Raw genomic sequence first — 25706 nt, forward strand, 5'->3', positions numbered from 1 at the left:
AGACAGGAATTCTTTTGAATAATACTCAGTAATAATGAGATCAGTATGGTACGTTTACTGCCTGGGGCTTAGCTGTAGAAAACATAACAGTGGGAGTACAGACAAGAAGCTTGAAGGGGCCAAATGAAAAAGTAACTAAAATAGACATTCTTCTGTAAGTATACTTTCTGACTATTAGTAGATGTACTTACCAGTTATGAAGGTATCTGAAGATTTGTTTCACAGTAACGCTAAAGAACATTGGTACTCTATTTTATTTTTTTTTAATAAAAGATGCCAGAATCGTCTTTTTTTTTTTTTAGTGTTTATTTAGTTTTGAGAGACCACATGTGCAAGTGGGGGATGGACAGAGAGAGAATCCCAAACGGGCTCCACGCTGTCGGCACAGAGCTCGACACAGGGCTTGAGTTCACGAACCGTGAGATCATGACCTGAACTGAAATCAGATACTCAACCATCTGAGCCGCCCAGGCACCCCCAAACATTGCTGTTTTATAATATGAATAAAATACAGCTTCCCCCAATAGTTCCATTCCTTATGTGCTTACTGTATAATTGAGGAATGTAGAAAAATAAAATACAAAACTTCTGGATATCCTCAAAACATATCTTTAGGAACAGTTATGGTACTCTTGAAACTGAGCTGCTTTAAGAAGTAATTAGGAAATAAGTTTGTAATAAGTTGAACGTGGTCGAAAAGTCAGTAGTATGACTGGTAATGTTAGTTTTTGATGATGTGATGTGGGCTTACCTCCTGTCCCGTTAGCTTTCAGAATAAATTGAATGTAAAGACAGGCCTTTCCCCATGTTAAAAACGGTGGTCACGAAAAGGTAAAAATACATCCACAAGGCTGTTGCTAGTTCTAAAAGGGAGATTGACAGAGGGAGGGGGAGGGGGAGGTGGAGGAGGGAGGGCAGGAGGGAAGGGGAAGGGTTCGGAGTCCCAGGGAGAGAGAGAACTTGAGTAAGTTTCGTTACTTATGTAGAAGGGTGTCTCAAATTGTGTATTCAACATTTCATCTACTCTGCATGATGTTAACTTTGTCTTAGAGGCTTATATGTTAAGTTTTATAGGTGCTTATTGCAGACTGGATATGATACAAATAATCTTAAGAATTTACACACTGTATCACGTGGATGAATCACTGTTTGTAATAAAGCTGTCGACCGTATCGGTATCAGTTACCAGTTCTGAAATGTCGGTGACTTTATACATCGTTTTCTTGACTTCTGTTGTCAGTTCTGTGTCCATCAGTGCCATTTACAATGTGAATACAAGGATACATCTTCCTGTTATTCACTCATTAAGTCATCTTGAGTGCTATTCTGATGGTCAGTACTGGGCCCAGACCTGAAATAATGGTGGATTTGGGAAGAACGTTCCGGTTGGAGCCCTCTCCCGTACCCCACGTCTTTTACTGGGGACAGTTACCTGTTCGTATTTGGGAGCTAAGAGAAGTTCACTTTTGGTGACTGTGTAATCAATTTATTTTGAAAGTATAAGTACAGATAAATTTCTAGTGTTTTTCCACCCCAAAAGTTATTTCTGGAGTATTATTTGCTAATTGAAATTTTAACTTGGTGTGCTGTTGTTTCCTTGAGTTGATTATACTTCTTCTTTTCTTTAAGGTAAAGTGCAAGTTAAGAGTTCAGACATACAAGTTGGAGACCTCATCATAGTGGAAAAGGTTGATGCATTTTTCATATATTTTAGACGTGTGTATGCCGGTGATTAACATTTAGCCTGATTGCAGTAACTTTGAATCTAAAGGAAATTGTATGAGACAGTTATTTTAAGTCTTAACATCTTTTATAAGATATGATATATATGAAGAAAAATCTAGTTTGTTTTTGCTTTAGTACATTTCATTGTGTGCAGGTGAGATCATATTTTGTCTAAAAATAACACCTGTGTTAACTGCTTAATATTGTATTATTAGAATTATTTCATTTGATGAAAAAACTGTATTAGTTAGAACCTATTTGTAATAGAATATGTTTCATTTTCTAAAACTTCCTATTGTAGCTAGATATATCACACATAAGAATTGGATATTCTTACGGTTTAGAATTTACCTTAAAGAAGGGAGGGTCAATGGAAGTCAGAGAATATTGGGAAGAAACGGCTCAGGTCTGTGGAGGTGGAACCGCTCAGAAAGCCTGTCAGTGTCAGTGGTGGAAGCTGCCAGCGGCCTGGGGTGAGCAGGCTGACTGCCTGTGGGGGGGTGCTTCTGCCCACATCCCTGAGTAATGGCCACTGAGCAGGTAGCCTCTTTGTTTTTTTCAAAGGCTCTAGGACAACTTTTATTTTATTTTATTTTTAAAAAACAATTTTAATGATTTTTGAAAGAGAGACAGAGATAGAGTATGAACAGGGGAGGGGCAGAGAGGAGACAGAATCCGAAGCAGGCTCCAGGCTCCGAGCTGTCAGCACAGAGCCCGACGCGGGGCTCGAACTCACGAACGGCGAGATCACGACCTGAGCCGAAGTCAGAAGCTCAACTGGTTGAGCCACCCGGGCGCCCTTAGAACAACTTTTAAAAAGTGTCGCAGGAAAAGTTGTAATAAGGCCTCTTACAAGAGTAGTCTGAGCCCTCGGTGCCAGCTGGCCCCCGGGCCACGCACCCAGCCTGAGCCATGTTGTGGAGGGGTTTAGTACCAGAAGGCCTTTCTCCTCAAGACCAGCGTGGGCTTTCTCTTGCTGCTTGCATCTCTACATCGGCCATGTTTTTAGGTATGCTTGTTTGATTTTACAAAAGGATTAAAATTGAACATACTGATTTGCAACTCGTGTGTGTAGCGTTTGGTCATATGGACGTTGTAAGTCACTAGCTTTGATCCGCGGTTAGATTTTCAGATGGTGTCTTTGTTCTCCTCTTACAAAGCGCTGTGTGAATATCCTTATACACACACCTCTTCGCGCTTCTGTAGGGTAAATGCTGATGACAGATGACTGAGCCGAATGAGAGTCAGATGCCAGTGTCCAATACCTCACCCTTTCTGTGGTCAGGCACCTGGGTGCTCGCTCCGGGTCCCTCTCAGGGCTGTAGTCAGCCAGGCGGCCATCGCCTCCAGCTCGTGGGGGCTTGTTGGCAGGTTCAGGGCCTTGGTTCCGTGAGCTTTTGGCCGGAAGGAGGCCGCCTTCGTTCCCGACCACAAGGTGGGAAGGCTGGGGGTCCTCCACAGGGCAGCTCCCGATGGCCCGTCAGGACAAAAGTGGGTAGCCAGCAGCATGGATTGAGGGCTGGCACCTGTGCCAGCAGTGACACCCATCACGTCTTGTTTCCTTCTCAAGAGGCTGCGTGGTGTTGATGGTGGTGTTTAAGGAGCAGAGAGAGTCTCTGTGGATCGGGGAGCACTGCTTGGCCTTGTCATCGTTCCATCTCTCATTTCCTTTGCTCTCTTGTTATTCACGTTCTCCTTCCCTCTCCTGCCAGAGTTGATGGACTGTTGTGCTCTTCAGTGCTCCCCTTTTTACTGAGTAGCCTGAGTCCTTCTTGGCCACGTTGTGGGTGCTCATCTCTTCTGTCCTGTAGATGGATGTGAAGGTGGATGTCGAGATCAATGTGGGGGCGTTCCCCTTGGGCCTCTCTCTGGCCTCCCAGGGGTATTCTCCATCTGTGAGAGATGGATGAGGGACATGGGCCTTTGTCGACATCCGGGAAAGGTTTTACGGTAATGGGGTAGCTGCCCATCTTTTGTTTTGTCACTGCAGTGTTCACGGGTAGCACAGTGTGGGTGTCCCTGCAGTGTTCCATGGGTAGAGCAGTGTGGGTGGCACTCCCAACACTAGATTGGTATTACTACACAAGCATGTGTACGGCCCCTTCTCTACCCTGATGTTGAGAGATTCGGTAGCAGAGCTACAGGAAGAACTTCTAAAATGTTTTCACTAATCTTCAGGAAATGCTATACACTAAAAAATAGGGGTGACACCTGTACCTGATTGAGTTTTTTTACATTGCCAATTTTACACCTACTTTCTCATAAAAATTTTCCACAGATTTTAGTTACTTAAAAAACTTGAATATTTAGAATCTTGAGACATAATTTCTGGTAATTGCTATGAAGTGATAAGTTTTTAGTAGTGAATTTATATTTGTTAAACCAACTTTGTGGCTTTTTTAGGGGTAAAAGTTTTTGTCTTACTGACTGACTAACCGTCATAAGGAGATGGCAGTGATATGGTAGCAAATGGTTTTGTCTTTTTACTTTTTATTTAAGGATTCTGGAAATACTTGTCACTAACCAGAAAGTTACTTCTCTGTTATTTGACCGTATTGCTACTTAGAAATCAATCCTTGGATGCTTCCTTGGTGGATGTTATGTTGGAGGGTAGCTCTTCTAATTCTGTACCCTGATGTGGAATTACAGTTAGTCTATGGATAGTCATTGTGTAGATATTTGAGGTACGCTGATCGCGTTTGGCCCAGTGCTGCAGATGCTGGGAGTCGTGCAACTCACGGGAGAGCAGCAGCTGGGCACAGTGGGCAAGGGGAGATGTGGGCTTCGACGCCAGACGGATCTGGGTGTAAACTCCCAGTTCTCCAGCCTCAGCCCCTCCCAGGAGCAGCATCTCTTTGATGGCGCACTTGGAAAGTGGCAGGCTAGATCCATTCAGAGTCAGGGTCGGGTTATGCACGCAGGGCAGAGGAACAAAATCCGAAGGTTGTCTCCTGGCTGAACAAACAAGGAACCAGCCCTCCTAAGAAGTATCTAAAATTTTAGACAGACGTGTCAATTTAAATATTAATACTTGAGGAATGTGTCAGGCAGGTAACTGTTTGTAACAAGAGACTTTTAAAAGTCGAAGGCTGTCCAGGTCATTGTCCAGGTCCTAACACCCGACTCTGAAGTGCAAGTGTTTGAGAAGGATCCAGAGGACGCAAGCAGGATTGAAGTTGACACTGTTGTTGAGTCCTTCTTCTACTCAACCAAAATGAGCAAGAAAAGAAGATCTTCTTTTTTTTTAACAGCTGAATTGAAAGACAGTTTCTTTATCCTATTTTTTTAAGGTAATGCGATTTAATAAATATTTTCAACAATTTTACCAAGTATTACAATGTATATTTTAATACCCAGGACAGACACGACAAAAACTATGCAGAGAGAGACAGTCTGAGATGCTGTAAATAAACTAAGATGGGCTCCTGGACAGGTTTCAGGTAACACACCAGAAGGCAAGAAATTAGAAACGGAGGAGTGAATACCAGGGGAAACCTGACAACAGAAAACAGATCATAAAATGCAGACTTCTGTAATGTGTCAGTAATTTATGTTCATTGTGAACCGTCTAAATATACCAATCCAGAGACAGGCAGAGTGGATGAAGAAAGGAGGCCCAGCCATGCGCCTCTCACAAGGAATTCAAATCCAGTGACACGGGTAGGATAAAAGGAGGTAAAAGAATGGAAAAGGTACACATCGCATAAAATTAATCGGAAGTAGGAGGGGCTGAGTTAATATCCAGTGAAGGATAGCTCAGAGCAAAGAAAATTATTAGAGATGGAGAGACCTCACGTAATATTAACAGAGTTATCCATCAGGAAGACTAGACGGTCCTGAAGTTGTCATCAGACAACAGAACCACAGAATACACAAATCAAAAATTGTTGGACCTGAACAAGGGAAACAGATCCACAGTTGTGAGTGAGAACTTCAGCCCCACTCTCTGAGCATCAGACAGAAGTGGTGGGCCAAGCATCGGCACTGACAGAGAAGATCCCCACTGAGTCCGCCAGCCAGATCTAACTGACAAATGCAGGCCGCTCTACCCGACAGTAGGAAGACACACATTTATTTCAAGTCGCACCAAGTTTCAACGTGCACCAGTTAAAGCAGATCCATAAAAGAAACCTCGAGAAAACGAAAAGAATTTGAAATCATACAGTGTGTTGTTTCATCATGGTAGAGTCAAATTAGAAATTAACAACAGAAAGACAACAGGAGAACTCTAAAGTAGGTGAAAAGTAAACAGTGTACTTTAAGTATGGAATCTAGGAAACAAAATGCAACTGTGTGAAAGCGGAATTTCAACATTCAAAATACATGGTACGCACGTGCGGCGGTGCCGAGTGGGAATTTTGTAGTAGTCAACACCTACGTTAGAAGGACGTCAAAGTCTCAAGTTAATGGTCTAAGTCCCTGGCTCAGGAGACTAGAAGAGCAAAATTAAAGCAATGTATGCGGAAGGAGGTAAATATAAGAGCAGGTCAGTGAAACAAGATAGCAAATCAGTGAAAGCAAAATTGGTTCTTCTAGACAAATTCATAAAACCGATAGACCTCTCCCAGGAGTGATAAAAATGAAGAGCAGTGACACAAGTCACCAGTCTCCGTAGTGACACAGGGGACATTACTGCTGATGCCAGGCCATCGAAAGGATAATCATGGATTCCCACCGAGAGCTGTACACTCCCTAGCACGCCAGCTTTGACGAAAGGGACCACTTCCTCCAAAAGCACAAACCATCAAAACAGTCACAATGGAACAGGTAATGTGATGGTTCTACAAACAGTAAGGAAGTGGAGTTAGTCATTTCAAATCTCTGAGAAAGGGGCGCCTGGCTGGTCCAGGTGAAAGTGTGTGTGACTCTTGATCTTGGGGGTGTAAAGATGACATAAATAAAATTAAAACAAATAAAAATGGCGTTACCATCGGCGTTTCAGTGACTGCGATGGGGACTGCGATGGGGATGAGAGGAAATTGCTTTGAGGCTGGCACCGATGAATAAAAAATGCATGTCATACCTGTGATAAACCGCAGTTGTTAAAAAACAAATAAAATCTCTGAGAAGGAAGTATCTAAGTCCAGATGTTTCCACTGAAGAACTCCTTGAAACCTTTAAAGAAGACTTCGCATCATTTTTGCACGGTAGTTTCCAGAAAATAGTGGAGGATGGATGGAGCATTACGCAGCTCATTTTAGGAGTCCAGTGTTACCCTCATACCGACACAAGACAGTACAGCAAAAGAAAACTACAAATAATGTGCATATACACACAGACATCCTTAGGAAAACAATTGCCGATGGATATCAGCAGTATATAGAAAAACGGCACATCAGGACAGAGTGGACGTTATTCCGGGTATCTAAGGCTGGTTCAGCGTTCTAAAAGCACCAGATGTACTCTACCCTGTTAACAAACTAAAAAATAATAAAAAAAAATTATATCAGTTGATGTAGGAAAAACATTTGGGTAAATCCAACACACATTCATAATAAAAACTCTCCACAGCCTGGATTAAACAGTTAATTAAAAAGCACCTATAAATATGTATAGCCAAGATCACACTTAATGGTGAAAGTCTGAATGCCTCTCCTTTCAGATTGGGAGTAAGTCCAGGATGTTTGCTCTTACCACTGTTTTTTTTTTTTTTTTTTTTAATTTTTTTAATGTTTTTTTTTTTTTTTTAATTTCTTGAGAGAGAGAGAGACAGACAGACAGAGACAGACAGACAGTGTGAGTCGGGGAGGGGCAGAGAGAGAGGGAGACACAGAATCCGGAGCAGGCTCCAGGCTCCGAGCTGTCAGCATAGAACCCAATGCGGGGCTTGAACTCGCAAACTGCAAGAGCATGACCTGAGCCAAAGTCAGACACTTAACTGACTGAGCCACCCAGGTGCCCCTGCTCCTACCGGTCTTAACTCGACTAACATTTCTAGCCACATAGAATAAGGCAGGTAAAGCAAATGAAAGGAATTCAGGTTGGAGAGGACGAAATAAAAATGTCCCTATTTGCAGATGACATGATTGTGTGTGTGGACAATCCCAACAAATCTATGAAAACCTCCTGGAACTAATGATAATGAGTGGATTTAGCAAAGTGGCTAATTATAAGATCACCACTCAAATACCAATCCCATTTCCAACGTGTGGAAACAAATTAAAAATAAAGTCGCTTTCTAATAAATCACTACTATGAAAAGTAAATCTTAGGTATGACTGAAAATGACAATGTATTCATGAAAGTAATCAAAGATACTGTGGATTTGGATTGGAATATTCCAGTTTTCCTCAAATTGAATATAGGTTTAATATAATTCCCATTAAAATCTCAGCAAGATTTTGTTTTTTTGTGTTCATTTTTTACATACAAAATAAGCTTATTGTAAAAGCCATTTGTGAAGGCTGAGATAGCAAAGCAGTGCTGGTGAGGAGAATAACGTGAGAAGGGTGACTTCTTGGTGTTGAGGCGTGTGACCGAGCCCGGCGTGTAAGAAGGGGAGAAATAGAGATCGGTGGAACATTCTGGAGAACCCAGAAACAGATACACCCAAAATGCTCAAGTGAGTTTTGACAAAGTGCAAAAGCAATTAAAATGGAGAAAGGCTGGCCTTTCAACAAATGAGCCTGGAACTAGTGGACATCCAGGGTTTAAAAAAACGAACCCAATCTAAATGTTACACATTATATAGGTATTAAATCAAAATGGATCATGAATTTAAGTGAAAAATGTGTACGTGTGAGACTTCGGAAGAAAAACATTGGAGAAAATACTCCAAATCTAGGGTAGGAGACTGGTGTTTAGACTTGATGCCAAAAGCATGCGGAGAAGAAAAATAACGATAAGTTGCATCTCATTAAGATAAAGCGTTTGCGCTTGTGAAAGAGCACGTGACTATGATGAAAACAGGCTAAAAGGCCCAGAAGGAGACGTCTGTAAACCACATCGCTGATAGATTTGTGTATCTAGAGTATGTGAAAACCCAACAGTACGAAGAATCAAGTGAGAAAGCGAACTGAAGACGGAGGAGATGTGTCTCCAAGAAGATTATAGCTGGAGAGTGAGCAGGAGAGGGTCCCCAGCGTCATCAGTAAGCTGTGAATGCAAGTGACAGCACCGTGACGTCTCCGTGCACACACAGCACAGCGGCTACAGTGAAAACTGGTAACAACACCAGGTGCTAGCAGCGATGTGAAGAAAGGCCACTCATACATTTCTAGTGGGAACATCAAATGTTACACTTATCCTAGAAAATCGATAGACAGTCTCTTAAAAAATTTAATATGCAACTGTGGTATGGCCCAGCAATTGAACTCTTGGACCTCTTATCACAGAGAAATGTTAATTTGAATTGGCACAAAAGGCCATCCATGAATGTTTATGCCTGTATTATTCATAATTGCCAAAAATCACAAACCAGATACCCTGAATGGGTGATGGTCAGAGGAACAGTTGTACATCGTACCAGGGTCTATGATGTTAAGAAAACACGGGTCTCTGCTCCTGTGTTGCTCATAGTCTTGAAGGGAGGGAAAAATAAAAAGTATCCATGATTGTTTAACACTCTAGTTTATTTATGAGTGCTTCACAGAAAATAAAACAGGGTAAGGGACTAAAGAGTAATGGCCTGAAGTGAAATTAAGGGAAAAAATTCCATTACAATAGCATTAGAAAGAATAAAATACTTACAAATAAAATTACTGTTAAGAATAAACTTAGCAGGGGCACCTGGTGGAGTGGGATGGGGGATGTATCTGGGTGGGTGCTTTTTTGGTCCGGTACTGTCTGTGAGATTCTTCCATTTTGTTGTGTGTCCATGGTTCACTCGTCTCGTTGTTACGCAGTGTGCCCTTTGTCTGTCCTACTGTTGGTACATATCTGGGCAGCTTTTAGTTTTGCCTGTTAGAAGTGATAATTGTGCACACAGTGCTACTGTATATATGCCTAAGGAGTGGGATTGCAGGGCATGGGGGATACATATACTCCACTTTAGTGGATACTGCAAATGACCTTGCAAGGCAGTGTACCACGTTCTCCTCTAGTGGGCAGTGCAGTGCGTAAGAGTTCCGGATGCTTCACGTGTTTGTCAACACTTGGCATTGTCAGCCCTGTGCATTTTGCATTTCCAGTATGTGTGTGGTAGTGGCGGTTTTAACATGCATTTCCTTGAAGAGTAACAAAATTGCACACCTTTTCATATGCCTTTGGATACCTTTCTTGTTTGGGAAGAGCCTATTGAAATCATTTGCTATTTTTCTTCTAAGTTATCTCTTCTTTTCTTGTCAGGTTTTAGGCCTTTAGGCATTCCGGTTGGGGGGTCTCTTATTAGTGATAATGTTGCAAATAATATTTTCCTCCCTGGTGTGCTTTGTTAAACAGATATTCTTAATTTTGATGAAGTCGATTTTATTAATCTTCTCATTTATAGTTAATTGGGTTTTTGTTTGGTTGGTTGGTTTTTAAAATTTTTGATTGTGGAGGAGGAGTCTTGTTAGGTTTGGTAGGGACCCTACCAAAAAATTGTCAAAATACTCTGTATTTTAGGAGCTTTATTGCTTTGACTTTGACATTTAGAAATTCATTCGGGATAGATTCAAATTCACTCGGGATAGATTTTTATGTTTTAACTGTTACAGAAATTTGGTATTCTTTCCCGTCATCTTCTGTAGATATCTGTTTCTCACCACTTTTCCTTATTGGTCTGCAGTGGCACCTTTCTCGTTAACCTGGCGTTCATGAACATGTGGGCCAGCCTTCTGTTGTCTCTGCGTGTTCTTCACTAGAACTGTCTCGTCGAGGTGGAAAACCGTTTTGTCGTAATTGCTCTAGTTTGATACTTTAGTTTTATTATACTGGAGACTCAGCCTCCTTGTTTCTCACATTTGTCTTGTTCATTCTCGGCCTTTGCATTTCCCGGTAAATACTGGGAATACCTGTCAGTTCCTCCCAAAAAACGTGTTAAGATTTTCATTGGGTTTGTGTTAGATCGGTTGATGGGCACCAGACGTCTTTGTGTTCTGATTTTGGTACAGGATGTGTTCTGTGTTGCTTAGGTTTTGTTTAGCTTCTCTCAGTAATGTTTGCTAGTTTTTTCGTTTACAGAACTTGACTTGCTCTGCATCTTTTATTAGTTATAGTCTAACGTTCGCTTTTCTTTTTACTGAAATGGACATATTTAAAAAAAACTTTCTTGCTGATCATTACATACATATATATATACACATATATATATGTATATGTATATATACTTGTTTTCTGTGTCATTAATTTTTGCTTTGTATTTGCTTACATCCTTGTACCTCGTTTGGGGCTCATTGGCTTTTGTCACCCTGCTTTCAAGTGGATATTTAGATTCTGTTTTTAGCTTCCCTTCTCCATTGTGTGCATTTAACTGTATATTTTCCTCTTAACGTTTCCCTTTGGCATTGGGAGCACGGTTCCATACGCTCTGCTGTGTTGCGTTTTTATCGTTCAGCTAAAAATATCTTCTGACTTCCGTCGTGATTTCCTTTTTGACCTAAGACTTCTTTAGATCTCAGTACTTGACGGCTTTATCCCACAGCGCGGTGTTCTCAGCCTAACAACTTCTGTTTGTTTGTATTGCGTGCTCGCTTTGCTTGCATTGCTTGCTTCCTCTACTGTATCATGTGTGGGTAGATCTTTCCTTAGGTCTCAAAAAATAGAAGTACTTTAGGATGTTACGTGAAATGTTCTTTACTATATATTTTTCTTAGTTTGATACAGCTTTCCCAATTGATAGAATGATTAGCAATGATTAAATAAATGTATTAATAGCGAATTCGTGTAAAAGTTTTTATATGCTATACAGTACTTTTGAGATTTTGTCCTTTTCTGGTTTATAAAAGAATCTCTCTCAAATTTGTGGGGGTTTCGTTTGTTTGCTCAGTAGTACATTTATTCATTTATAATATGTAGCAAATAGTTTATTTATGGTATTTTCTGTTTTGTGTTAGGCCTTGGAACCCTACCCTCCCTTCCCAGGGTTTTTTAGTCTAATAGGGAGGACATAACTTTTTCTAGGGCAGAAACTTCTGTCTTGTATGCACAAGTTCAGTAAGAAAGAGGCCAAAGAAAAGGCAATATGTAACACTTTTCAGAAATGGAGTAGGTTTCAAGTCTTCACAAATGCTATCTTCATGGTTTGTTAACAGGGAAAAGTGGTAAAAAGTCTAACTAAAAAATGAATTTGAATATCAATTATACAAATTGTTATACAAATCATTAATGTTAATTGCTTCAGTATAAATTTTATTATAACATTTTTTAGATACTTTCTGCTAGCTATTTCTACTTTGTAATGGAATGGTGTTACTTTATAAACTTGCATATGTATAATTAGTATTTTATATTACTCTCTGCAGAATCAAAGAATTCCATCGGACATGGTATTTCTTAGGACGTCAGAAAAAGCAGGTATTTCTATGTGTATTTAAATTACTGATCATTTAGTATTTTAGGAGTTTGATTTTCATTTTGAAAAATAAAAATTTATTCTTACAGAAAAGTTTTCTTTGAATGGTAATACATTAAATTCATTAATTCTAAATCACATTTAACTGCTGATATTTCAAATGATCATCTTTACTATTTATGTTTATTAACAAAAGATAATCCTATCACAACCTTTCTATCAAATGAGTGTTTTCATTCACACTTGTATTGATATGTAAGTAGTTAAATGATAATATTGCTTGAAATTTGATTGCCGTTCTGTATTTGCAGTGTTGTTAATTCAGCAAACACGTAGTGACCACTTCCTGTGTGCCAGGCAGTACTTGTCACGTAGGATCCAAAGGGAGCAAGACTGTGTTGTTCCCTTCTAAGCAGTCGTGTGGATGGACATACCTTGCCAGTAGTACTGTGATTATATAGATAATATGGTTAGAAGATGTGTGGGGGGAACCTGAGAGGAAGCAGACCGTTGCTTAGGTCTGAAGCTTAGTTGAAGTGTGCTTCACAGGGTAAATGCTTATTTCTGTGACTGAGCTTTCACCGGCCAGAAGCAGGTAGAAAAGGGCTAAGGAGATGGCAGCCTCGTGCGGTCGAGGGGGAAACCTATATGCTGGGAATCAGGAGACCTGAAGCCTGGTCTGCTCCGGCCGGTTCTGAGTCACGTGCGCCAGCCACGGGGTCACACACAGTTTCATCGCATCTAAAACGATGGGAGGCCTCTCAAGTAATACCCAAGTTCCTTCTGTCTCACGCTTCTGACTTTGTTGAGTAAATGAACAGTATTTTTAGAGGAAGCTCAGCATATGTATTATTTGTAGTGTGAAACCTAGAAAGGACAAAGTTAAATTTTAGAGTTGTTAATTTAGTTTTTTCTTTTTTTTTCCTTTTCTTTCTAAGTAATCTCTATATCAAACGGGGGGCTCGAACTTACATTCCCGAGATGGAGTTGGCATGCTCCACCCACTGAGCCAGCCAGGTGCCCCAACAACTTTCTTTTAAGTTTATTTACTTAAGTAATTTCTGCAGCCAGCGTGGGGCTTGAACCCAACGACCCTGAGATCAAGAGTCGCACGCTGAGCCAGCCAGGTGCTAGAGTTGTTAGCTTAGGGTTTTCTTCATATGTAAACAGCATTTTTTTAAAGGGACATTTTAAGTCCTGAGAAAGAAAATGTTTTCTCACCCACCGTAGTTATGGTTATTTACGTTGTAACGCGAGGCTGCCGTTGACGCCCGAGCGCGGCTGCTTCTCCTGGGCACGTACACTTGATACGTTTACCTTATTGTGTGTGCCTTCCTGCGGTCTGGTTCTTCCCGCCAGCGGACCGGGGAGCGGCCCTTCGGTCCGTTTCCCTGTCTTCGCAGAAATAAACAGCCAGGCCCCTTTCCTGCCCAGTCCGATGGGGCTGTGCCCTGATGTCTGGCCGAAGGAGGACGGCTGGCAGCCACGTGTGCTGCTTCCAGGCCTGGTCTCAACCTCCTTTGTAGCCTTGGACCCTTGTCTTCCCAGTGCCGGCTCCGTGGCCGTGGCCGGGGTTGTCTCGGGAGCTGCGTGTTGAAGCCGCCAGCCGGGGTTCACGGACGCCTGCGGGATTGAGCCCCCTGCCCGCCCCTGGCCAAGTGACCCGAAGAGAGCGAACTGTTTGAGTTCCCCAGCTGCAAGGTTTACCTTTTACGGTAGCCTGTGTCCCCTTAACTCCCGCAGCCGGGGCAGGCGGGTGACGGCTCTGCCCATGCCCTTGCTTCTTGATCGTGCAGAGCCCCGAGGTCACCCGGGCGTGAGGTTATGGCCTTTCAGGGTTTCCTGGGCGCGTGTGCAGCTCTGCACGGGCCGCTGGCTTCTAGACTCCCAGGAATGTGATGGGAATTTTCAGAGCCTCCTTCAGGTCATCTGATTTTCCCAGTTTTCTTTCAATTTTCTGGTTAGCTTAGCGTTTACCAGTTTTGTCACCACCTGAGGGAGCCGTGACGTCAGACACCTGCCGCTGACGGGTTTTGACCCACAGCCCAGGGAAAGTGCCGTCGTCGGTGAATGGGCTCCGGGTCGGGTCACATCCAGGCGAGCCCTGCTTGTCAGGGGATGACAGTTCGCAGGGCGTGGGTTCGAAGGGCCCCGGCTGTGATTGGCCCCCGTCAGGGGCTGCCCGTTTTCTCAGCTACTGTGGAGCCGTGGGGTGGAGGGGGGAGGGTTTGGAAATGGGAGAAATCACGACACTCCCCAGCTTACTCTCGGCTCGATTTAGCCGTGTTTCGGAAACAGATGCACCTGGGACTGTCGCAAGCCTTTGATCATTCCCCAGAGTTCTGAAAGGGTTGCCTTTGACGGTTTTTACTGATGTTCTCATTGTAGTTATGGAGAAATGGATTTTCGGACATTCTTACGCTGCCATCCCTGTTTACATCATCTACTTACTTACGGTTTGTCTTTGTTTCTAAATGTATTTAATATAATGAATAGCAGAAATATTTGTGCCTGAGAGATGCTTTTTTTTTCTTGAATTTTTTCTTTTAACGTTTATTCAAGTCTGAGAGATGTTTGAGCTGTCAGCACAGAGCCCGACCCGGGGTTCGAACCCACAAACTGCAAGATCGTGACCTGAGCCGACGTTGGACGCTTAACCGACTGAGCCACCCAGGCGACCCTGAGAGATGCTTTTATACTAATTACGCTTTGAATGTTTGTGGTGGAAATAATATATGAGAGTAAGAATGTTAACCTAGGGGCTCCTGGGTGGCTCAGTTGGGTCGGGGTCCGACTCTTGGTTTCGGTTCACGTCGTGATCTCATGGTCGTGGGATCAAGCCCTGCCTCTGGGCTCTGTGCTGACAGTGTGGAGCCTGCTTGGGGTTCTGTGTCTCCCTCTCTCTCTGCTCCTCCCCTGTTAGCACACGCGCTCTTGCAGTCTCTCTGTCTCTCTAAATAAACAAAACAAAACAAAAGAATACTGTCCTAAATAAGGAAATGGTGTTTAGATAAATAACTCAAGAGAAATAGATTATACAGTTTGTGTTGGGAGATAAAAGAAGAAAAGCCAGCACTTTGAAGCTGGAAGATAATGAGAAACGTTCATTTTTCAGAGGAGGAATCTGAGGGCTGAACATCAGTGCCTTGTTGATGATCACGTGACTAACAGCATTTTTAGAAGTGCTTCAGCCTCTGAATGATGTTTTCACTGTATCATTGTTTAGGCAGCAGAACATAGGTAGAATATTAGAGCATTAGGCAAAATGAGATACTCTTTATTAGCTTTGGATGAAGAACATTATATCTAGATTGATGATGTTTTAAATTTTTTTTTTTTTAACGTGTATTCTTTTTTGAAAGAGAGAGAGCGTGAGCAGGGGAGGGCTAGAAAGAGAGGGAGACCCAGAATCCGAAGCAGGTTCCAGGCTCCGAGCCGTCAGCATAGAGCCTGACGTGGGGCGCGAACCCATGAACCGTGAGATCATGACCTGAGCTGAAGTCGGACGCCGACTGAACCACCCGGGCGCCCCAGGATTGATGATGTTTTAAAAACATTTTCTTTGCCTCTACTTTTCTGTTGCATTTCATGTTGTAGGGACAATTGCCCACTGTAGTGTAATGGTACTTCATATTGTGGAGGTCCTGGATGTCTTTGAGAATCTTAGGAATTAATCAACTTGTTCCCCAGAAAAATGGACACAATTAATATGCATTATGCTAAATTCCTTATTGTTTAACATATTCCTGGAAGGTTATTAATGGATCTGAGTTAGGACCTTACTGTAGTCTGTTTAAGCCTACGGTTCTGTTATATTCCTTAGTTGTATTATTTTTCCTATCACATAAATTGTTAAAACCATCGCTAACTATAGATAATGCAGATATTAAAATGTCAGATTGTTATTTTTTGCTATTTTTCTTCTTTTTGTAAAATGGACCCAGGAGCTTCCCAGCTGGATAAAATGTGTGTCGTAATATTGCTTTAAATCAAGAATTCTCAGGAATTCTTAGAATTTCTTTGGAAGCTCTGTTTCTATGACTTTAAGTAATTACTTTAAGTTTTTGTAATCACCTCATTTTGAAGTTTTGTAATCATCTCTGTTTCTATGACTTTAAGTAATTACTTTAAGTTTTTGTAATCATCTCATTTTTGAAGGTACACCTATTCAGAATTTTTTGTGTATCTACTGACGCCATTGATACTATTTTATTACTTTGCAGTGTCAGTTCAGAAAAATCTGATAGTAGGTTGTCTGTTATAATAAAAACCTTCCAGCCCTAGCCCGTGTACAAGTCTTCGGTCTCCATGGTGTGTCCGGGCTTGACCAGGTAAAGCTTGTGCTTGTCAGCACAGCTCAGGGGGCCTGTCTATGGTGTAGTGACCAGGGACTAAGACTGGACGGTCCCTGGGCTGCCGGATACTGACCAGGGACTAACACTGGACGGTCCCTGGGCTGCCGGCTTGATTGTTTAGAATGCAGATGAAGCTGTTGATGGATCTGGGGACTGATGGCTTAAATCCCAATTAATCAATTGCTTCATCAGTTTCTTAATTCAGATCAAATATCTCCTGAATGCACACAATTCTTTTAGTGGTATTAAGAGAAATTAATGCTTTGGAACTAATTTTCATCAATCTCTTATAAATGCCAATATCTTTTTCACTTGTCTCCTAAGTGATGACATTATAGTTTAAGTGTTTGGGACATATTTCAATAGCTCAGCTGTCACCTGTTAGTGGGCCCGGGGTCGGTAAATGACACTGTGCTCGTCCACATTCTCTCTTGGTGCTATTCATCTTCCCACTGGCTTAAAAATTTCATGCAGAGTCATTAAGTCCCATAAATGATTTAGAAATTAAGTTTAATGGCAAACGATCTGGTATTACATATGCAAAGTCAATATCTATTTTTCTTTTGTTGGGCATATACTGTACCCGTCTCTGAGAGCTATTGGATTCCGAGCTGTTGCAGGCCATCTACTAATATTACAGGATAACTTATCACGTCTATGACAGACTCCTGTGCTCTGTCTCCTGGCGTCCCAGCAGTTACTTTATCACTACTTGATGCAGCTCTCCTGTGTGACACATGGCCCAGTTGATCTTCATTTGATTGTCATTAAACCTGTCCTTTCCTGTCAGCTCTTGTCAATTAATACAAAATAAAATCAAGTATTCATAAGAAGTCTGTAACAGGATATGAGCAGGCCAATTTAATAATTCAGTTTTGCCGAGCGTTCACTGGCATCCATCGTAGCTACTGCTTGCTGTTAAACATGATTAGATAGAGTTCGTGTAAGACACGTCAAGTTGGCCGTACTTCTGATTTCGCTACAGTTCGGTCTCTCTTTAAATCGTCTCCGTTACCGCAAGGTTAGTAATGTTAACTGTACTCGAAGGTTAGTAAGATGTCTATTGTCTCTAAATTTTTAAAGCAGGATATAATCATTTAATATGAAGCATATCCCTTTTTCTTTAAAGAAAGGCAGCTCTATTTCTTCCGGTGTTTAATAAGTTCATAGAGATCTGGGTGTTGGTCTCGCTATTTTAGAACCACAGAATATTTGAACTTTAAGACACTAGTGAGTTTCCCTTCTTACTATTTTATGTGTTAGCAGTCACACCTAGAGCAGGGCTGTCGGCACGGACGTCTCACGGCACGTATCAGACAGAACCTAGAGTCCGGTCCCTGCGCAGCTAAATTTATTATTATTTTTTTTTAATTTTTTTTTTTTAACGTTTATTTATTTTTGGGACAGAGAGAGACGGAGCATGAACGGCAGGGCTGTCGGCACGGACGTCTCACGGCACGTGTCAGACAGAACCTAGAGTCCGGTCCCTGCGCAGCTAAATTTATAGCAGGACACACGCATGCACCCGCACGTATATAATCGCACGTACATTTAAGTTTCGGAAAACCGTCTAACTGTAAAGTAAGACCCACTGCAGATTTCCTTGTACTCCTTTTTAGTTGAAATCAGTTCGTACAAAATACTCTCCTTGTGGTAGGTCGTGTAACGCGCAACAGTTTGTTTGTGTACAGTGCACGCGATCAGACAGAGGTCTCTTCCAGGAGTCCTCACTTGATACGGTGGGTGACTCGGAGAGCGTCTCGCGGCTGTCAGTCTTACCGGGCCTCGGGAGAGTGACTCCGCCTCTGGGGACCCCCTCTGGTCCCGTGGGCGGAGAGTAGCTGAAAGGACTGCAAGTGTCGCTGGTGAAGGGTTTCCGTGGGGCACACCGCAGACACCGAACGGACTCGTCGGGAGTGCCCCGGCTGGCGGAGGAGAGCAGTGAGAGGGCAGGGAGGTGCTCGTGGTGGCAGAGCGCATCTCCTCCGGGGGCCCGCGGGCCGGTGGGGCTGGCGCGCGTCCTGCGGGAGACGTCCTGGACCGAGCTCTGTGAAGACACACTCTTACCTTTCTGCCTTAACCAGTACCCCACACTTGAGGCGTAGTTAGCTAAATCCGGGGTTCCTGCCGTCTGCCTCTCACCGACAGGCTTTCCTAGACGTGCCCCTAAGTTTTACGAGACGGCCGTAAGGAACATGTGACTTCTCCCACCGTGCGGGAGAAAGCCTTCGTGAGATGGGGTCGCCGCACGGGGAGCGTTGGTGAGTGAGACGCAGAGCCGGCGCTCGGCCCGAGGCCTGCTCTTCCGGCTGACGTGAGCCCGGCCCGGGATCGGGAGCCTGCTGGGGCGCCGCCGCCGCCGCCTGGGGCCACATCTGTCTTCATACAGGCTGCTGAGCCCATTCCTGCCTCGGGTCGCTGTGCCAGCGGCATCCGCCTTCCCCGCCCGGTTCTGAAAACAAGCAGCGTCTCCAGAAGTTCCCAGGTGTCCTCAGGGGGCAGAGTCACCCCAGGTCGAAAGGACTAGAGACTTTTATTTTTCACCGAAGAGAACGCCTGAGATAATCTCAGTGTTCAGTTACGTGTCTTTCTTTTTTTTTTTTTTTTAAATTTTTTTTTTTTTTAACGTTTATTTATTTTTGAGACAGAGAGAGACAGAGCATGAACGGGGGAGGGGCAGAGAGAGAGGGAGACACAGAATCGGAAACAGGCTCCAGGCTCCGAGCCATCAGCCCAGAGCCTGACGCGGGGCTCGAACTCACGGACCGCGAGATCGTGACCTGAGCCGAAGTCGGACGCTTAACCGACTGAGCCACCCAGGCGCCCCAGTTACGTGTCTTTCGAGAGCAGTCGTTCTCCCGTTTCTCAGAGACCTTTCTCGGGCAGAACAGATTGATTCTGTGGAATCTGGCTCCATGGGGAAGCGGCTTCCACTCCACGCCAGCGCAGCCTGGAATCCGGGGACTGGCTCCGTCTCCCCGCCACCGCCAGCCTAAGGCCAGGGCACCGCCCTGCGAGGGGGCTCCACTAATGGCTCCCTTCCCCTGGCCCCGTGGATGGGCCCTCCCTCTGCCGGCCAGCTCCCACTCCGAGGCGAGAGCTCTGCTCGCTTTTGCCGAGCTGGGAGTAACAGGGCCCCAGCTATTACCCCCACCGGCTAGCTTGTGGGGCAGAAGGTAACGTGCCTGGAGAAGATACCACAACCCCTCCAACCCCAGCACCCACGTGCAAGCTGCTGTCCCGTTGGCATTTCCCGTGCCTGGGGCGAGAGATCTCTGCAGCTTTCCCTGTGGTGCTGATTAGGAACGGACCTTCTGGGAGTTCGTGCCGAAGGGTCGTGTTGACAACAATGGAGAGCTTGGTGGCCAGTTTTCAGAGGGAGGGTCCCTGATATACACCACCAAGGGACACAGAGCCCAGTGAGAAATTTCACCGCCGGATCCAGGGAAAGAGCCAGGAAGAGTCCCATGGGATCGCACTCGTCACTGCATGCGTGTGCTGGGCTGCTCTGCTCGGGAGTGGTCAGAGTGGGGCATTCTGGAAAAGCTTCTGCAGGACGCACACCCGTCAGCGGTCAGAGCCTTGCCCGGTTCAGGGGCCCTAAGCACAGTCTTCTGGGTGTGCTGCTCACTCCGGTGTGGCTCCTGCGAAGCCAAGCTTAGAAGCACAATCCCACGCCTCCCCGTTAGTCTAGAAGAACGTCCGTATGCCAAACCCATGGCTGTGGCCCCAGGAGTGGACGGAGAGAACCTCAAGCTGCTGGTCTGTCCCTGACTGAACATGGGACAGAATCACGAACAAACTTCTGAACTGGGGGAAGTGGCCTCCCAGCCACATGCATCCAGTGGTAAAGGGTGAAAATCCGACTACGTGAATTCGGATACCACCTTTGAGCCAACAGGAAGTTTATGTGGGGCCAGGAGTAGCCCTTAGAAAGCCAGGAATAAAAATCTGGTCAGGGACATCGGAGTGTCCCTGCTACAGGGGAAGTGGACTTCACAGAATTAGGTCAGCCAAGTCACTAAAAATACACAACGTGCCTAACCAACCACCAGCACCCAAATAAAACGTTTGATGTTGGCATAACACGGTTCAGACTGCTGACTGATCGGCCGTGGTGAATTTAATGTGCTAGTACGACACAGGGTTGGAGTCGGATGACCTCGTGGTGGCATTGTGCCCTTCCCACGCTGACCTCGGGGCGCTGCACCTCAAGGCTTGCGGCAGCGGCACGTTACCTGCCTCCTGTCTGATGGGACCTCACATGTCAGGCACTTCGTGGACGGTCAGTGATATTAGTGACCTCCTTTTTCTTTTTTTTTTTCTTTTTTTTCTTTTTTTTCTTTTTTTTCTTTTTTTTATTTTTTAATATATGAAATTTACTGTCAAATTGGTTTCCATACAACACCCAGTGCTCATCCCAAAAGGTGCCCTCCTCAATACCCATCACCCACCCTCCCCTACCTCCCACCCCCCATCAACCCTCAGTTTGTTCTCAGTTTTAAACAGTCTCTTATGCTTTGGCTCTCTCCCACTCTAACCTTTTTTTTTTTTTTTTTTCTTCCCCTCCCCCATGGGTTTCTGTTATGTTTCTCAGGATCCACATAAGAGTGAAACCATATGGTATCTGTCTTTCTCTGTATGGCTTATTTCACTTAGCATCACACTCTCCAGTTCCATCCATGTTGCTACAAAAGGCCATATTTCATTTTTTCTCATTGCCACGTAGTATTCCATTGTGTATATAAACCACAATTTCTTTATCCATTCATCAGTTGATGGACATTTAGGCTCTTTCCATAATTTGGCTATTGTTGAGAGTGCCGCTATAAACATTGGGGTACAGGTGCCCCTATGCATCAGTACTCCTGTATCCCTTGGATAAATTCCTAGCAGTGCTATTGCTGGGTCATAGGGTAGGTCTATTTTTAATTTTCTGAGGAACCTCCACACTGCTTTCCAGAGCGGCTGCACCAATTTGCATTCCCACCAACAGTGCAAGAGGGTTCCTGTTTCTCCACATCCTCTCCAGCATCTATAGTCTCCTGATTTCTTCATTTTGGCCACTCTGACTGGCGTGAGGTGGTATCTGAGTGTGGTTTTGATTTGTATTTCCCTGATAAGGAGCGACGTTGAACATCTTTTCATGTGCCTGTTGGCCATCCGGATGAGTGACCTCCTTTTTCGAGGAGAAAGAAGTACGTGACTTGGTGTTATGCACACATGCCTCCATACGTTTTTTGAGGGGCGGGTGCGGAACGGTTTCTAATCTCCTGATTAGAAGTAGACGCCATATTTCCTTCTTCCTTGATTTGGAGTATTCTGTTAGTGCCTCCCCATAACCATCTTTAGAAGGTGTTTTCTAAATGAGCCAGGCCCTAAAGAAGTGTACTTGCATTACATTTTTTTTTAGAGTTTATTTATTTTGTGGGGCGCCTGGGTCACTCAGTCGGTTGAGCGTCCGACTTCAGCTCAGGTCATGATCTCACACTCCATGAGTTCGAGCCCCGCATCGGGCTCTGTGCTGACAGCTCAGAGCCTGGAGCCCGCTTCAGATTCTGTCTCTTCCCCTCTCTGCCCCTCCCCTGCTCATTTTTTGTTTCTCTCTGTCTCGAAAATAAATAAAAACATTAAAAAAAAATTTTTTTTAAAGTTTATTTATTTTGAGAGACAGCAGAGGGGGGGGGGGGAGGAGGAGGAGGAGGAGGAGGAGGAGGAGGAGGAGGAGGAGAGAGAGAGAATCCCAAGCAGGCTCCATGCTGTCAGCACAGAGCCTGACAAGGGGGTCGATGTCAGATCTCACAAACCACAAGATCATGACCCGAGCTGAAACCAAGGGTGGGACGCTTAACCGACTGAGCCACGCAGACGCCCCGTAGTGTGCTTGTATTAAACCCTATGTCCCTAGGTTCGTCTCCCTGGCACTTTGTCCCAGTCTGTATCCCTCCTTCTTCCCACCCCCCAGTGGTCTCTTTTATTGCAGTCCTTTGGCCCCCGAGGTTCAGGAGGATCCCAGTCATGGCAGAAAAGACCGTTACACTCCGCGAGTGAGTATACCTGCTTTGTTAAGCTGACTGTTCTGGGTGCGTGAAGCATGTTGTGACGGGTCTTCTTTCCGGTAACTGTATATCGTAGCCACTTGGCATGCCCGCCGGATCCCTCTCCCTCGGTGACTTTCGCAGAAGCCCTTGCATCTGATTTCTAGAATAGGACGTTGGGTTGCTCCAGATGACGAAGTGTGGGTTTTGTGTTAAGGACTTTGAGTCTGGCTTCCTTATCAACCTGGACCGTGTGTGTCTCCCAGAACTTCTTTTATTCCTTCTGATTTGGCTTATTTGCTTCTCTAACTCCTCGTCTGTAAACCTGCTAAGGTCAGTAGGAGCACTGCTTTCTGTTCAGGGAGTACTGAATACACCTGTAGGGGCAGCATCGCGTGGAAACCTGTGTTGAGGAAAAGCACAGCTGTACCTGTGACTTACGGTACAAGTTGGTGGCGCTGCTTTGTCACCCTGTCAGCAGTTCTCAGTGAATAGTTCCGGACGTTTCCTGTAAAATCATCATCAGGTCTTTATTTGCATTTTATCAGTTAATCTGTTCTTCTTAACGTAACATTATTCACAACCTCCCACCACTATTCAGTTTTATTTTTGTTTTGATTATAAGCATCTATAGTGTATTTTAACCATTTTATTTTAACAACTTAACTGTTAAATAGCCATGTCATTTGAGCTGCTTTATGGGTAAGTGACCTTTAACGGGTCTGTTAGATGTCAGAAAACTCAGCTGTTGTCATCTGGTTCTGCCGTCTGAGTCTAAGCAGCTTCGGGACGCTTAAAGTTACACCATCCGTACCAGTGAAGTAGTTCAAAATACTGTGGAAACCTTTTATTTAACGTTTCTGTTTTGCCGTGGTGTCTCCTGGATAAAAGGGGAAAGGCGGTGATGTGGGCTGTTGATGAAGTTGGCTGCTGAGGTGGAGAGGAAGCGCCCTGGCCAGCACCCGCCGCAGCGAGCTCTGGAGGCAGCGTGCATGCAGCCAGCCGCTCACCAGAGCCTGCGGGTGCCGTCGGTGAAGTCTGTGGGCGCGGGCAGCCCTGAGAGTCAGGGGAACGGGGCCCTGAACCCACGTATGAGGAAGGTCTAACTGGAGGCGTCTCCCTCTGTAGGTGCTCGAGTGTAAACGTAAGTGTGGCTTTTGCTGTTCTGGTTACTCGCAGGGTTTCTTCACTGCAAGATCGAATGTTTGTACGTTGACCCTTGAACAACGTAGGGTCAGGGCCACTTTCTACCACCTACCCCGCCTCGCCCCTGTGCACTTGAAAACCCATGTATGACTTTGGACTCCCCCACACTTAACTACCAATAGCCCGCTGTTGGCGGGAACCCTTACCAGTAACATAAAGTCCACACATTTTGCATGTGTCGTATACTGTGTTCTTAAAGTAAAGCAGGCTGGAGGAAAAACGTTATTAAGAAAATCATAAGGAGGGGCGCCTGGCTGGCTCAGTCGGTTAAGCGTCTGACTTTGGCTCAGGTCATGATCTCGCGGTTCATGGGTTCGAGCCTCACGTCAGGCTCTGTGCCGACAGCTCGGAGCCCGGAGCCTGCTTGGGATTCTGTGGCTCCCTCTCTGTCTCTCTTCCCCTCCCAACTCGTGCTCTGCCTCTCCCTCTCTCTCAAAAACAAATAAACATTAAAAAAAATTTCTGTAAGTAAAAAGAAAGAAAATTATAAGGAAAAGAAAATGCACTTCTAGTACTGTATTGTGCTGTACTTATTTTCAAACAATCCTTGTATAAGTGTAAGGATCAACTGTACAAGGTTTTGGTTGATATATTCTGTACTAATCTGAATGCATTTTAAAATATATTTTCAGACTTTTTTTCTAAGTAGGCTTCACGCCCAGCATGGGGCCCGGTGAGGGGTTTGAACTCACAACCTTGAGGTCCAGACCTGAGCTGAGATCAAGAGTTGGATGCTGAACCCACTGAGCCACCCGGGCGCCCCCAGACCTTATAGTCTTAGAGCGGTTTTAGGTTTACAAACGAGGGAGGGACAGAGATTTTCCGTGTGCGCCCTGCCTTCACACATGAATGGCTTCTCCCTGTCGTCAGCACACCCCAGCAGAGTGGCGCACCGGTTACCGTAGATGCACCCGCACCAGCCAAAGCCCCGGGTTTACGTGAGGCTCCACTCTTGGTGGTTCGTGTTCTGTCGACTTGCACAAACGTATAAAGACATGTGTTGTTACGGCATCGTACAGCGTATTTTCCTTAGTGATGCTGTCTGTAAAAATCCTTCGTGCTCCGTCTGTTCATCCCTCAGCAACCACTGATCGTTCTGTGGTCTCCTTAGTTTTGCCTTTTCCAGAACGCCGTATCAGATTTTCTTTCATCGAGTGACGTGCGTGACAATTTCCTCTGTGTCTTTCGTGGCCTGATGGCTCATTTCTTTTTAGTGCTGACTAATTCTTCGTTGTCTGGACGGACCACAGTTTATTCGTGTGCTTATTGAAGGATACCCTGGTTGCTTCCGAGTTTTGGCAGTTATGAAAGCAGCTGGTATAAGACGCACGTGCAGGTTTTTGTGTTGACTTACGTTCACACCTCCTTTGGGAAAATGCCAAGCAGTACTGCTGGATTATACAGTACGGTTGTGGTTCGCTTTGCAAGAAGCCAGCAAGCTGTCTTCTGCGGTGGCTGCACGATGTTGCGTTCGCACCAGCGGTGAGCACGAGCTCCTGGGGCTCCACAGCCCGTCAGCACTCGGCCTGGTCAGTGCCCCGGGCATGGGCTGTTCTAATAGGGGTGGGTTGCTGTCTCCCTGTGGTTGTGACTTGTATCCCTGATGACATGGGATGACGTGGAGACTTTCATGTGCTTACTTGTCGTCTGTATATCTTCTTTGTTGAGGGCTTCAGCCCATTTTTCAATCAAGTTGTTTCCTTGCTGTTGAGTTTGGAGAGTTCTTTGTATATGTTGAATAACGATCCTGTATCAGATGTATATTTTGCAAACATTCGCCCTCCCAGTCTGTGGCTTGTTTTCTAATTCTCTTGATAATGTCTTGCAGAACAGAAGTTTTAAATTTTACCAAAGTCTGGCTAATCACATATCTCTCTCTTGGATCGTTTCTTTGGTGCGGTATCTAAAAAGTCCTCACCACACCTGGGGTCACCTAGGTTTTCTCCTATA

At 44.6% G+C, this 25706-nt stretch overlaps 1 protein-coding gene across 11 annotated transcripts in view; it reads left to right on the top strand.

The window, feature by feature from the left end:
* ATP9B (ATPase phospholipid transporting 9B (putative)) overlaps nucleotides 1–25706 on the top strand; it is a 252976-nt gene that overhangs the window by 63101 nt on the left and 164169 nt on the right. For 10 of the 11 annotated variants that reach the window (XM_053902858.1, XM_053902856.1, XM_053902864.1 and 7 more), the window contains 2 exons: nucleotides 1630–1688; nucleotides 12108–12159. The exons of the other annotated variant lie outside the window; for it this stretch is intronic. In XM_053902858.1, coding sequence (XP_053758833.1) covers nucleotides 1630–1688; nucleotides 12108–12159 — 111 coding nt within the window. The remainder of the gene's footprint in view (nucleotides 1–1629; nucleotides 1689–12107; nucleotides 12160–25706) is intronic. 11 annotated transcript variants of the gene reach the window in all.

This window comes from Panthera pardus, unplaced genomic scaffold (genome assembly GCF_024362965.1).
Source record: "Panthera pardus isolate Hobbes unplaced genomic scaffold, ASM2436296v1 HiC_scaffold_15, whole genome shotgun sequence".
Classification (NCBI taxonomy): Eukaryota; Metazoa; Chordata; class Mammalia; order Carnivora; family Felidae; genus Panthera; species Panthera pardus.